The sequence below is a fragment of the Lepisma saccharinum genome, chromosome 18 (assembly GCF_977018435.1).
Source record: "Lepisma saccharinum chromosome 18, izLepSacc3.1, whole genome shotgun sequence".
NCBI classification, from domain to species: Eukaryota; Metazoa; Arthropoda; class Insecta; order Zygentoma; family Lepismatidae; genus Lepisma; species Lepisma saccharinum.
This window is the reverse complement of record NC_139246.1, coordinates 44,719,045-44,733,144: the sequence shown is the minus strand read 5'-3', so window position 1 is coordinate 44,733,144 and position 14,100 is coordinate 44,719,045. Positions and strand designations below refer to the sequence as shown.

The 14,100-nt window shown below is 38.6% G+C and overlaps 1 protein-coding gene across 1 annotated transcript; it reads right to left on the bottom strand.

Annotated features, from left to right (window-relative positions):
* Positions 1 to 870: 870 nt before the first annotated feature.
* On the bottom strand, positions 871 to 9,217 carry LOC146002041 (larval cuticle protein LCP-17-like). Its single transcript, XM_083139754.1, has 3 exons — positions 9,191 to 9,217; positions 3,455 to 3,570; positions 871 to 1,266 (listed from the first exon to the last, which is right to left on the bottom strand). Exons 1-3 carry the CDS (start codon positions 9,197 to 9,199, stop codon positions 993 to 995), a joined length of 399 nt encoding a protein of 132 aa, XP_082995880.1. The 5' UTR covers positions 9,200 to 9,217; the 3' UTR covers positions 871 to 992.
* Positions 9,218 to 14,100: the final 4,883 nt, after the last annotated feature.

Here is a 14,100-nt window from a genome sequence, read left to right as displayed (position 1 = left end):
CTTCAAAGTGGAAAGAGAATGCCATTAGCCATTTTCAAGCTAATTTGATGATCACTCAATTTTTTAAAATAGAAGCCAATTTTCTTGTTTAATGTTTTTATACTTCTAACAAAAATAAGTCCTCCTCTGTGGCCGTGTGGTCGAAGGCGCTGTACTTTTGGCTCCGACTGCGGGATAGCATTGATTAGAGTCCGCCTGGGTTCAGTCTCTGGGTTCTCGGCCTGTGTATAGGACCGGCGGCAACCCACCATCTTGAGGAAATTGGGGAGCTATACGAGTGAGTAGCGTAACCCGGTGTTGGAAATCTCCTATAACGGCTGAGGGTTCGACGTACTGACCCCACGTCATGCCAATACCGGTTGAAGAACTCCACACCTCTAGGTAGGATTGTGGGAGGGAGACTGGCAGTCGGTAGATAGGCCAAGGCCCTTAGAGGGATGTCGCGCCATGGGTTATTAATTATTACAAAAATAAACAACTTTTGATTAAACCAGTTTTCCATTCATTCCGCTATTTTACAGGTATTTAACATGTGCTTTTAACAGTTTCATACTACTAAACGAGAATCGATTTTTTTATTAAATAAACAAAATTTGCTATGTTTAACCATGTGACTTGTAATGAAGGGGTCCCGGGTTCGATACCAATTGAAGCACATAGTGGTTCGGAAACCTACTTTAAACAGCAGGTCCAGTCCCGATTAGTCGATTTGTCCATAAACTTCAAAATGTATTGAGACTATGAATTGCCTATCTATACCAGGCACATTCTGAGATGTTAACTGAAAAGATTGCAACACTGAGTGTGTAAAATTTCATGGAAAGCATAATTTGTAGTAATTTATAATAAAGGCAATTTATAGTTCTGAGTATATTAATTTTTTATTTCTGACTTGTAAAAGAGACTACAGTATCATTTACATTCATCGTAATGGAATTTTTATCGTTTTTCTTTTTTTTTCGATTTTCCCTGTTGATATGTTGTTGTTTGTCCTAACCACGGCTCTTCTTCTTGTCCTCCTGTGGTGGCAGAGTCCTCAGGAAGTCCAGAGCCCTCTGGATGGCTTCCGGGATGGGGTGGGGCGTCGGGAGGACGTCGCCTTGAGGGATGAAACCGTTTGGTCCGGCCAGATATGTGATGGCCACCCTTTCTCCTTCCGGTGAGGTGTAGGAGTAGGAGCCTTTCGCCTCCATGGCCTCGTCTTCGCTTCCAGCATTGGTCAGTTGGCCCTCCTCTTCGGCGATGATTCCATTTCCGGTTTCATAGCTTCAAAAAGTAAGATGAAGTATAGTAATTGCATTATGCGCAAGTAAATACAAAGCAGGAAATATAGGAATATAAAAAATCAGAATAATGTAGTTGATAGTTGTACAACATCACATATAAATAACATATACGAGGGCGATTCAAAAAGTAAGGTAACAGGAACTCTCACGAGTATCATATCCCTCATGTTCTTCGAATTTCCCCCCAGGTTCGCAGAAGAAGAACACAGCTTTATTACACATCCGTTAGATGGTGCATATGTTACGTCAGACCCTCGCAATATTAGTTGGAAGATGGCTGCGCTCACGAAAGCATTGTCAAGAGTGGAAGTGTGTAGTGTGATCAGGTTATTGTCAAACACTGAAACTGTTACGGGAGGCTTTCAGCATGGCCTACTCTGAACAGGCTAAGTGTTGCTGCACGACAACGCCCGACCACACTTAGCCAACAGCACGAGTGAATTCTTACGGCGCTTCCGGTGAGAGGTACTGAACCATCCTCCCTACATCTCCGACCTAGCTCCCAGTGATTTCCATCTCTTCGGACCATTGAAGAACCACCTATGTAGTTGACGATTCACAAGCGATACGAAGTTCGACAAGACTTCAGGGCTTGATGAAGATATCTTCTATTCTGGCATTGATGTACCGTTGGAACAAATGTTTTGGACAAACATTGGTGACTATGTTGAAAATAAATGTATAATATCTATCTGTGGAGTAAAGTTTGTCCATGTTATCGTACTTTTGAATCACCCTCGAATATATATTGCTAATATGAGAATGAATTATGATGAGATGAAGCTGACGAAAATACTCATGCCCAAGCTGTGGCTTGAACCAAGAAAATTCGATTACGACATCGTGACTAGATCTCTAAGAAGCACTCAGTCGGTAAGACAACTATGAGATCCATAGTGGTTAGTATATTAATATATTTATTTAACTTCATATTTAAAAATATATAGCTATATTGGAGACTTAATAAACGCTTTGTGTTTGAACATTACTAAAAACAACCATAGTGATTGGAGTATTATTCGTCTTAGAGAAAACAAATATTTTCAATTAAAATTTTAATGTATTTTATAAAAGTTCGTAAGAGTCTTTTAAAATATCTTTTTAATTTGTAGTAATCAAATAAACTTCAACGTATCTTAAAGTTATTTCCTTTATGTTTTTGAAGTTAAGAGAAATCTCCTATTGAGATGTTTATACTATGTCATCGACTTATGATCGTATATAAAATATATGTTGAATATCATATTATTTTTGGAAGTGTTTTTGTGTTCTCCATACCGTATGCACTGCTACTAGTAATGATGTTTTATCACCAGATAGGGAAAATAGGGACTACATCAATCTAAAGAAAAATTAATTTTTACTAGCCAGCACACTTTTCATATTAATCCTTTTCACAGTTATAAGATGTTGTTGCAGTGCCAAGGTATATATTTAAATAATAATACATACTCATATTAGCGTGGTGACACATTAATGTCAAGTTATTAGATATGTAATTTCTGAGAGACTCAACAGAGGCCAATTGAAATAACTGAATCCTTAAACCACAGAAACAATTATTACGCTAATTATGCTCCCTCTGTCGTCAATATCTGAGAAATGAAATAAAAAATGCGTTTCAGAATACCTGAGGTGTACGAACGGGTAATATACAATACCCCGTGGCACAACAGCCAGTGAGAGCCATGCCCTACCTACCGAGGTGGGATATTATGCAACCAGTTACGGGGTGACGTGTGGTCAGCACCACGAACACACAGTCGATGTTGTAGGTTCTTATGGCCGGGTTACGCTACTCACTCGTAGCGCTCCAACTCCCTCACGATGGTGGGTGGCCAAAAGTGACCATACACAGGCCGAAATTTGAGGAGAAAAGTTGTTACTCTTCCCCAGGCGCGCGTCTCGTAGCCCAAAGCATGGCGCCATAGACAGTACGGCCGCGGTGCAGGACAATGAGTTCATAAAATATTAGAGTTCAGTGTATACAATAGAAATGTTCATTCACTGGAGCCTTTTGTACAGTCACAGACACTTCTGGCTTGTAACGACTCCATTTACTTTCAATGGAATCGTTACAAAACAGAAGTGTCCTTGGCTGTACATAGTAAACCTTACGTGTGTTTAATTTGATGCGTAGTTTTGTAATAGTTTTATACATATTGTACCTGTATTGGTAGTTTCCTTGCGGGTGTATGTCGACAATCGATCTCACAATAGGAATTGGTTCGCCCTTTTTCTGGGGGCTGGCTGCAGCAAGGGCGCCAAAGAACAAAACGAGAAACTGAAAAGTAAAACAATAAATGTCAGTGGGTTGTTCAAAGATTTGTTTAAAAACTGCATGTGTGAACTGGCATCACTGAATAATTTATTTGATGCTTTTCTCATATATTTATCATTACCGCAAGCTATCTCTTGGAATCACTGATATTTGTCATTTTATCTCCATACTGAAGTATGGGTGAAACATTTGTGTACGAGTTTTTGGGATTTCAATTTACGGATGCTAACGTATTGATTTTCTTAAGAGTACGCATATCTATATAACAATCAAGCACGTCGATTACATTGAAGTTTAACATTAGGATGTTGGACGTTTCTCAGGGCAAGAATAACACTTTTAAAAAATAACAGTTGATAATAAGTATTCTTTTTCAATTCGAGAACATTTGTGGTGAGAGCTCAAAACCGACAAACGTCCACAGATACTTTTTAATACTTGAATGAATGAATGAAGTTGAAATTTCGGGTGCGTCAGCCCTTAGGCTATTTTGCACCCGTCACAGTATAAGGGGTCCAGCCCCTTACCGTAATCAAAATATAACTAATCTAACATAAGTGTAATGTCAGAGGACTAAAATATTCTGACTTCAGTTAAAAGCAGAGTCTGTGAAGGAGCACTCAGCACAAACAAGGACAAAACACAGGACAACATGCACACAGCTTTACAAGAGATATGCTGGTCGTAGATCCAGACGCCAGAGCCACGTTAGATTGCAAAAATCAGTTCAGGGTGTACCATGAGGAAGTGAGGTTGACAATTGGGTGTACTACGTGGAAAGGCCACCCCTTCAGTATACTTCTAGGCAATGTGTAACTTTGTTTAACTGAATAAATAGTCTCATCAGAGCTTTAATAGTTTATCAATTACTTTCGAACAAGTTATTGAATTTACGAAGGACTTCCTGCTTCCGGCTTAGAAACTAGCCTTGTAATCAAGGGGACCCGGGCTCGATACCCGGTGAAGGCACATAGTAGTTCGGTCCAGTCCCGATTAGCCTTATTGTGCTTAAAGTGAACTTAAAACACAAACTAAATGAATCAACCAACGAGAGAAACTACATATGCTGCCATGTAATACCTTTCTGTTACTATTTTATTTCGTTTACGTCGCTTCTACCTCTTGAGTTAATCGCGGCAAGGTGGATGGATGGTAACGAATGAAATGCTAGATTGGACAGACACAATGATACACCCATGCCATAACCATGATTTGACTTCGGAGCGCATTACCATGACCAGTCAATGTAAGCTAATGTAAGTACAGAGTGTCCGAAAATAGTGTTTACACTTTTTGAATTTTAATAACAGAGAATCAACTAAAGATAACTTGTCTGGACCTTTTTGTATTTGAAGCTGCAATATCTACAATGAGTGTGTGTGAGCGTGTGTAGGCATTCTGTTGCTTTTTAGTTCCATCACAGCCCACCAGGCGGTAGGTATTTGTCTACCGAAAGTGGCAGAGGTGAGCTATTTTTCTTTTGAGCACTGTAAGAAGTGTCAAATAACCACCTAGATCTCTCAATTTAACACCGTTAGATTTCTACCTCTGGGAAACTGAAGAACGATGTGTACCACGCAAAGCCATGGTCACTGGATGACATCAAACATGCGATTGACACTACCTGTGCTTCCCTTCCTGTAGAAACCACATCTGATCTTTGTTGATTTGTGGATCTGTTCTGTTATGTAGCATTGCAGACAGAGTATTGCTGCAAATGAACATCTATATACTTTAAGGTATGCAACACTCAAAAAAGTTCATATTTGCTGTTCTTAATGTTCCCATTATTAACGTTCAAAAGTGTAAACACTATTTTTGGACACTCCGTATATTAAGAGACATAGATTTCCTCTACAGATTCTGTCCTATTTTTTTGCTTAGAAATTTGATTTCCTTTCCTAATGCGTACAACCTCAATATTACCACCTTCTGCACAGAAAACTATTGATTGGATTGATTTGTTGTTTTAAGTCCACTTTATGCACAGTAAGGCTAATCGGGACTGGACCTACAGTTTAAAGTGGGATCCGAACCACTATGTGCCTCCACCGGGAATCGAACCCGGGACCCCTTGATTACAAGGCGACGACGCTACCACTGCGCCATCGGGGAGGCCCCAGAAAACTATTGAACAGAGTTCTCTTTTCCCGCCCAATTTATTCACTAATATGCAAACTAATGTTATTTTTTTCTAACAGAGTGCGCCCTTGAACCATTCGTAACAATAGGATAGTAATTTGCCTGAAGTAATAATTAAGATATTTCTGACAGAGAATTATGAAGAACTCTTTAACTTAAGTAGTCACGTTCTGCAGTACACTCAATCTCTCCATGTCAGTCCTTGAAGAAGAGACAGTAACTCTCAACAAACGTTTTGAATCTTGTGAACTCACCTGATAGTAAGAGAGCTCTCGGCTTGTCAGCATTTTTTTTGCTCTTAGGGTCTCTGTGATGGTGGTTATAGAGTACAATACTCTTTGTACGTTGTCAATAAATTAATATAGTGTGTGTGTATAAATATATGTCCCATCTTTGTCATTAAATAAATGTAATATACCATAGCTTTGCAGAGCAAGGCTACAGTATATATTATAAACCTACAAAAGTTAATATTATACATTCCCAGTTATTATTGTTGAGCTTCAGGATTGTTTGGTAACACTTTACTATAAGGGTGACGGATTTCTTACTTTTTACAGGAGAAAGTACTTACGCAAATCATTTTCTGTAGCGTTGTTGAAGTTCGTGAATGTAGTTTTGATTGATTTTAATGTGAATGCGTGTTGTTTTCTGCGAAAATCTCTGTCCGACTCGCTGTTGCTGCTGCCGCCATTTGCTTTCTGCACGAGAGCACAATGTTCCATGTGTTAGATGACGTACACCCCGTAGTCAGTGTTTCAAACTCGCCGTGTTTTCACTATAACATGACGTGTCGAGTATTTTAATTTTTTAACATTTTTTTAACTATGCTTGCCTAACCTAACCTAACCTAACCGCACGGAAAATAGTTTGTGGGGCTAGCGTGAATGTTTTTTTTGGGCTATCGTCAATGGTTTGTGGGGCTAACGTCATTGGTTTGTGGGGCTAATGTCAATGGTGTGTGAGGCTAAGGTCAATGTTTTGCGAGGTATAAGCATAATTTCAAATCCGGACACGAAAGTAGGTATTTTCCGGTGAACAATAATGCAACACTGCATAAATCGACAAAACACTCTCACAACGCGCCATCAACTAGTATGCTATCGCCATAATGTGTGTTACAGAATCGAAATAACGAGTAACAGTAAGTACTCGTAAATGTAAGAAATAGACATCATTTTCGTTAGAAATTCATTATTTCATCTAAAATGTTCCGCATTCCAGAATAGTACGATAGCAATGTAAAATAGTGGGAAATAAATGATTTATAGGTGTCACCCCTATAGTAAAGTAGTAACGATTGTTTTGCTGTAGGAGTGAAGTTAACATTAAATCTACATGTACTTTTAAATTTTTATCTATAGGATTATTTTAATTCTCTTGCCACAATCATTGCGTAACGCTGTATCAGGTATTGCATTTTTATGCTAATTGGAGAAGAACATCCTGTTTTCACTTTCCGTCTCATTATTGACGTGTAAGGGGTGACTCTTTCGGAAAATACACAAATGTCTGGACTGCATTTTGCAGACTTGCGAGGCTCTGGCGTCTGCACCCATATCCAGTATAATCCTCCATGGACCTGTGTTTTGTCGTCCTTATATGCTTGTCATTGCCCTTCATCTATTTCATCCTTTCACCATTTCACATCTTCGAGATTAACCAAAAGTGGCAACGAACTAAGTAAAATGAATCAAACCTATCAATCAAAAAATATTCTCATTATTGACAATTCTAGTAGGATATAGTTATTCTTAATGTTCAAGCCAAGATTTCACTGTCAATTATAAGAAAAATTAGTGAAAAATATCTTGAGAGAGAGAGAGAGAGAGAGAGAGAGAGAGGGGGGGGAAGAGAGGGGGGGAAGAATGAGATATAACATAAGCAAGAGCATTTTGAGTAAACAAGCATAGATAATATCGATAGTAAATTGTAGTATTGATCCTCGATATTATATTCATATGTTATTATCTTTTTTGAAACAAAGAAGCTTTACGCACGACATATACGTGCTACGCACCCACATAAATTACTAATTCAGTGTTTAATATGTTAATCATAAAAGTATATACTTGTATCAAAGTATGATGTCATAATTTGTTTGACTCAAACTTGTAGGCAATGGTTATTGGCTAACCTTAAGACATTTGTGTGTCGGTTGCTAGGTCATGTGATTTGTTGATTTTAACGGCTGATGTAAGTTAATGTGAAAATGAATATTTTAATTTTTATACTCGAGGAATAATTACAAGATTAATACAGTATTATTTCTAACAAGAAGTGGTAAATTTCTTATCTCCGGAAAACGGATTTCTTCAAATTTACAGGAGAAATGACTTACCGAATGTAGTTTCTTTATTCTTGTAGAAGTTCGTAGAAGTGTTTTCTCGTATCGTTCATTGAATTTTGCCTGTAAATCATCTATTTTTCGATATAAATGTGTGACCGATGCACGAAAGCTCTTGCATCCATTTACTTCCAGGTGGATGTAGCCTGTGTGTGATGACGTAATCCCGGTCAATCCCGGTCAGTGTTTCCAAACACGTGTTTTTGTAACTGAAGAAGGTACGTTTCGGCAAATGGTTTGTGGGGCTATGTGTCAATGATTCGTGGGGCTATGTGTCAATGGTTCGTTGGGCTATGCGAGAATGGTTCGTGGGGCTACGCATATTTTTTCTAAACCTATTTTTAACTATTGTAACCTAAACGTGACCCTTCCTAACCTAACCTTACCGGAAATGGTTCGTGGGGCTATGAGTCAATGGTTTGTGGGGCTACGTAGGTATTTTTGGTTGCAGTGGGGTGTAAACACTGCATGCCGAGTACGGGAGTTAAACTGTGACCGCCGTTTTGCGTGTTACCGAAGGCAAAAGAAACGAAGAAAACTTACTCGATATGTAGCAAATAGAGCTTATTTCCCTGAATTTAGCGAAATGCCACCTTCAGCAATGTTTCTCAATGCAGAATACCTAAGTACGAATATTGAAATTAAATGAACTAGCAAATTTCATCCGTTTTCCGGAGATAAGAAATTTACCCAAGAAGTTTATTTTCGAGTGTAAGGTGTGGTATTAATATCAGCTGAAAAGGTATTCTGGCTGTGCGAGATTTCATATATTGTTCATAAAAATACCCAAGTGATTCCCAAGTCTGAAGAGGTATCATAGTAGGATGGTACATCTTGGGTTCTCCTAATGTAATAATAGTAAGTATATCAACGAAAGTTAATCCGGGAACGTGACATATGGTAACCAGGAGAAAATTATGGATTAGTAACATGCTCTGAATTGTCATTAATTACTTGCCGAAAGATTAATACGTTATGATGCTTGCTTTCCAGAGGAAGGACAGCAGAAATATATGTGCGCTCTTTGAAAAAGAGATACGGAGCACTATACCTATGCTTCTTATATGAAGCATCATCAGCAAGACAACGCATTAGAATTAAAATAAATAGACGGTAACCTGCTCAAATGCTTACCAGCTTCATGGTGCTTGTAGAGACAAGATCTGCGTATGATTTCATCCAAGAAAGAGCCTTGTTTATATACATTTGGTTATTCGCCCCATTAACCAAATCGTCAGAAGCGTTCGACCTTCGAAAGGTCACTTACAGCCAGAATTACGGAGGCAGAAGCTGTTGGCATTCTGCAGAAGACGGTCAAACCGGAACAGCTTATGGATGGGGAAGAAATGTCAAAACCATGTGGCATTAGAAGGCAACGGGAATCCGTAACAGGGATCTACGTTGTCCGAAAGCATGCTGCCACTTTCTTTGGTGAACTGGGGGAAGGGGCTTGATTTGTAAACACGTAATTAGGAACATGGTTGCTTGCTATTTTTTTCTTGTTTACATTAATCTTCTCAAAGAAGCAACTTTTTTCTTACATAATTACATTCACCTCAAACCACATTCTCCATCATGGTCTGTCAAATTGTGTTGCGCCGTTGTCTCTACTACGAAGATTTCTGTTTAGTACTAAACTTACCAGGTTAGAAACTGTTCAGTTGAGAATTAAACTCACCACTTAAAATGTTTAGAATTCTTGTTTTTCTGTCAGAACATTCGCACGACAGATGTTTACGGATCGAATTCATATGGGTAATGGTTATTACTACTGGAAAAGTTTTTTGATTTTGACAATAATATAGGGTCTCTGTGGCGACCTATCATGATGGTGGGGAGGGGCAACAATGCGTCACACTTGTCCGCAAATCGTGGGTGTATATTGAGCGAACGGGTGAATATAAATCTCTATGGACAACTCAATTAGATCTTACTAAAAATCTAAATGTTTCTTGAGTTTTTGAACAAAGGTGTACAGTCTTAGAAAAAAATACCTGGGCCACGGGACGTAGAATTTCGTAACGTCTTAAAGCCTGTTGTTTATGCAACCCAAATAACAAAATATTCGCTTAAGTTTGCCTGGTGATTCTGAGTTCTCTGGAAGGATTGAGCTTTGATAGCATGAGTCACATGACTCGTGCTCCAGCCACAATAAACAGCTGGGTGCTACGATGCCTCCAGAAGAAAATTTCAGGAACTGGTTTCTTGACAAGACCTACTCGTAAAGAAATACTATTCTTTCAAGTGATATTAGAGTCATTGTCAAGAGGTTCGCTGAAATGATGGTTCTCATCACAGACCACATGCCACACGTTAATTGTTTAAGTCCAGTTCATGCACTGGACCTACAGATTAAAATGGGATCCGAACCAAATGCCTCTCTATTTGGTATTGGATTCGGAAGCCTTTCATTACATGGCGAAGACGTTACCACTACGACATCAGAGAGGCAATGGAACCCTTGAGAAAGAGATAAGCGAAAATTGCTACGTGACAAACCATATTTGCCCGTAAATTTTAAAAATAAGACAATATTTTGTACTGACAGTTTCGAACCGTGGGAGAGGCATATATTTTTTTGTACCATCGTCCATTTCACGAGTTTATAATTCTTCCTCACCGACACGAGTAACGCGAGTGGTAGAAGAAAAGCGAAGTAAAATAACTGAAACAGAAATAAAATGAAAAAGAGAAATACATTTTATTCATAATATTCTGCAGTCACTTGAGTTGTATTCACGGGATGCTATCTTTAAAGAAAGCCGTGGTCTCTTCCTTGTCTTTTTTGCTTTCTTTGTGCTCTTGCTTCCCCCGTCACGATTGGTCTAAAACTAATTAATGCGACGTTAATTAAACAATCCAAACAACGAAACAATGCACAATCAACTGCACAAAACAACATTCCAAATGTTTTCGAATCGGAAAACAATTGAGATGCTGTAAAATGACTTAAGATGCAGTAATAAAGTGGGAATTCGGTACCGTATAGAATTAAATCGGTAGAGATGTTCGATTTGATTGGATGTTTGTTATTTAGATTTGCTATTCTTTCACTTTTGGCAAATAGCGACGATGAAGATGAGTGATGCTATGATGAAATTGATGAAGGGACACTTACCAAGGACACCCACGCCCAAGTCGAGATTCTAACCAGGGACCCATGGCATCGTAGCGCGCTGTGCTAACCACTTCTCCATGGAGTGGACATTATAGCATATTTTGTGTGCTCAATTGGGATCAATCAATGGAATGAATAGGCATATTATATGATTAATAAATTCATATCATAATACCACGTCATATTATTCGGCACGAAGTAACATCAGAGACATTCAATCTTGGATTTTTGCCTTTCAACTAATTCTTTGAATTCAGGTTAATCACAACAATAAGATAAATTATGAAGCAAATGATAGTGAATGTGGGATATTATTACGAATTACCTGACAGAAACAACATTAAGCAGGCTCGGTGGTCAAGCTCATTAAGTGATTGACATTCGATATCGTCGCCAAAGTTCCCGGGTTTGAGTACCGTCCTTGTCGGGGGTGTTTGACTATTTCGTCATCAATTTCATGTAATGGTCACTCGTCCTTATCGTCGCGATCATCGAACAGGGAATAAAAATTATAAAAATAAATACGATGGAAAAGTACTTATTTCATCTCTCACGAAATCTCCTACAAAACCGGAATATATAAAATACATGTATATTCATTCACATACATTTTCGATTTCCATATTTAACTAATCGAGACCGAGAACGGGAGAGCAATTTTCAATTCGACAAACCGAGAGACAGAGAAACTGTCAAGTCTCGTTTCTTCTTGGCATCTCCGTAATCGAGTTGTTCTGTTTGTCATTGGCTTTGTATTGGCAATTATTGTCATTATTCTTCCCCTGCAGGTAAACCATAACGATGAATTATGATGAAATGAAGCAGATAAAAGGGCAAGAACAAGAAAGTCATGCCTGTTCGGGACTCCAACCCAGAACCTTATGTAACGAGATTTGAAATTCTGGAGAAGGCGTCCGTGTTTCGCTTGGTTTTCTCTTTCCTCTACTTCTCTTATATTATCATACATGTATAATAAAAATGGATCTGATACGATATGTTGCGATTCATAATTGTGCTGGTTAGATGCTACAGATGTGAACTCCAAACTGCAATATATTATTCCCTTGTGTTTCGTATCTGGTTGAACATGAAATTTTCTTACACTATGGCAATTTCTTTCTTAGTTTTGGTTTGGTGCACAGATATGCTAATCTGGACTCGACCTTCAGTTTAAAGTGGGATACTAACCACTATGTGCATCCACCGTGTATCAAACCCGGGATCCACTGATTACAAGGCGACGACGTTATCACTACGCCATCGAGGAGGCCCCATGACAAAATGTTATTCACTCGATCTCTACCATAATTTATTTCAGCATTTACATTTTCGATTTCTTCTTCTTTTTTCCTTTTGTTAACTACTCTTATACAACTCTTTTTGCGTCTTCGAATTTCTTCTTGTTTCAGAAAAAAAATAATACATGCAGGCTGTATAAAAATCCCCCGTTCAAATAGATAAAACGTTCACTCTCGAGAACTAATTTACATGTTTATCACTAAAGTAACCATTAGGAAGGAAACTATTGAAATGTTAACTGATATAACTGCAGATGAAACAATACTTACAGCCACTAACGAAATATCTATTCTTGTGTAGCCTCACAGACAAGTATATGGTGAGTCATTCACTCTTGCTGAATACGGGCGAAGGTCACTGAACTAAAGGGTGGTGGCAAGCAAGCAGGCTTCTGCTCTACCAAAGACAAGGTCACGTGTTCCAGTTATCAATGGCGTACGAAATAAGGAGGAACACAGCTATCTGCCGTATGTTTTGGTCCCGTCATTGCACTTTATCGTCGTGGCCTTGAAGTTCCCTCAGGGCACTCCTACGTAAAGGCTTCTCAGCTAGAAGGATATCTTCCCCATTGAGTGGAGGAAAAGTGGGTACGTATAGAGGTCCTTCAACTTTCGTATTCTTTTTCATTTAAGAACACGTGCTGTATCGTCGACTTAATCCAATCTATCCGATGTAGGTTTTAGGTTCTGTTTCTGTTCGGTTATTTCACGTTGTCTTCCTGCTTATGTTATTCGCGACGAAGGTTCTGGATTCGATAATCTGGACAATAACGGGATTGTGTTAGTTGCTTGATTTGGTGTCTTAAGTCCACTTTATGTCCTGTTAGGCTAATCGTGAATGGACCCATAATTTAAAGGGGGATCCGACCCACTATGTTCCTCCACCGAGTATCGAACAAAATTTCAACTTGCGATAAAGATTATGATAAGGTATTAAAGAATTGGGTCTAACACATTTTTTTTATTGTTTACCAATGACATTATTAACTAATATTCTTAATTTCAGTTTCAAGATGAAATCGGCTACGAAATAAAAGGAGTGGGTTCATATTTCTGTTACGAAATTCCACTTTTGTAGTAGACCTGTGCCACACTAAGTTGTGACAATAAACAAATGTGAGACACTTTCAAAGTATTAAATTTCTATCTACGTATTTGGGAAAAATCTTTCAATATAATACTTTTTTTGGACGCGTCAAATCATAGCATTTAATTCCTGTTTTAGCAGCTTTAAGAAACCTGATTTTGGGTGGGGGGGGGTTACAAATGCCCTTTCTGCTCCCGTCAAGTTACGCCTATGACAAACAGGAATTCAAAGTAAAAGACTGTCCCGACTAAATCGGGAGACACGTCTGATAGATTTACAATTGGGAAAATCATAATTAAGCGTGTAGTTGAAAACAACCTATTTTCATATATTGCATGCAGCTCTACTTTTTCTGCAATGTGGATCAAGAACTGGGGACGTGGAGAAGCACAACACTCCACGTAACCAATAGTCACGTGACCCTCTTTGCTTTCCTGTCATGTTGACCTTCGCGTGGAACACATTTCTCGGTGTTAAGACAGGCAAAATCACCCGATCATCGAAGGGTGCAATATGTGTTGCCTACCCTCCTGCATTACTT

What these genes read in the sequence shown, in the direction of transcription:
- LOC146002041 (XM_083139754.1), bottom strand. An exon ending in CAAGGAAACTACCAATACAG is followed by an intron (nt 1,267 to 3,454) that starts GTACAATATGTA and finishes TACTTTTTGAAG; the next exon opens with CTATGAAACCGGAAATGGAA.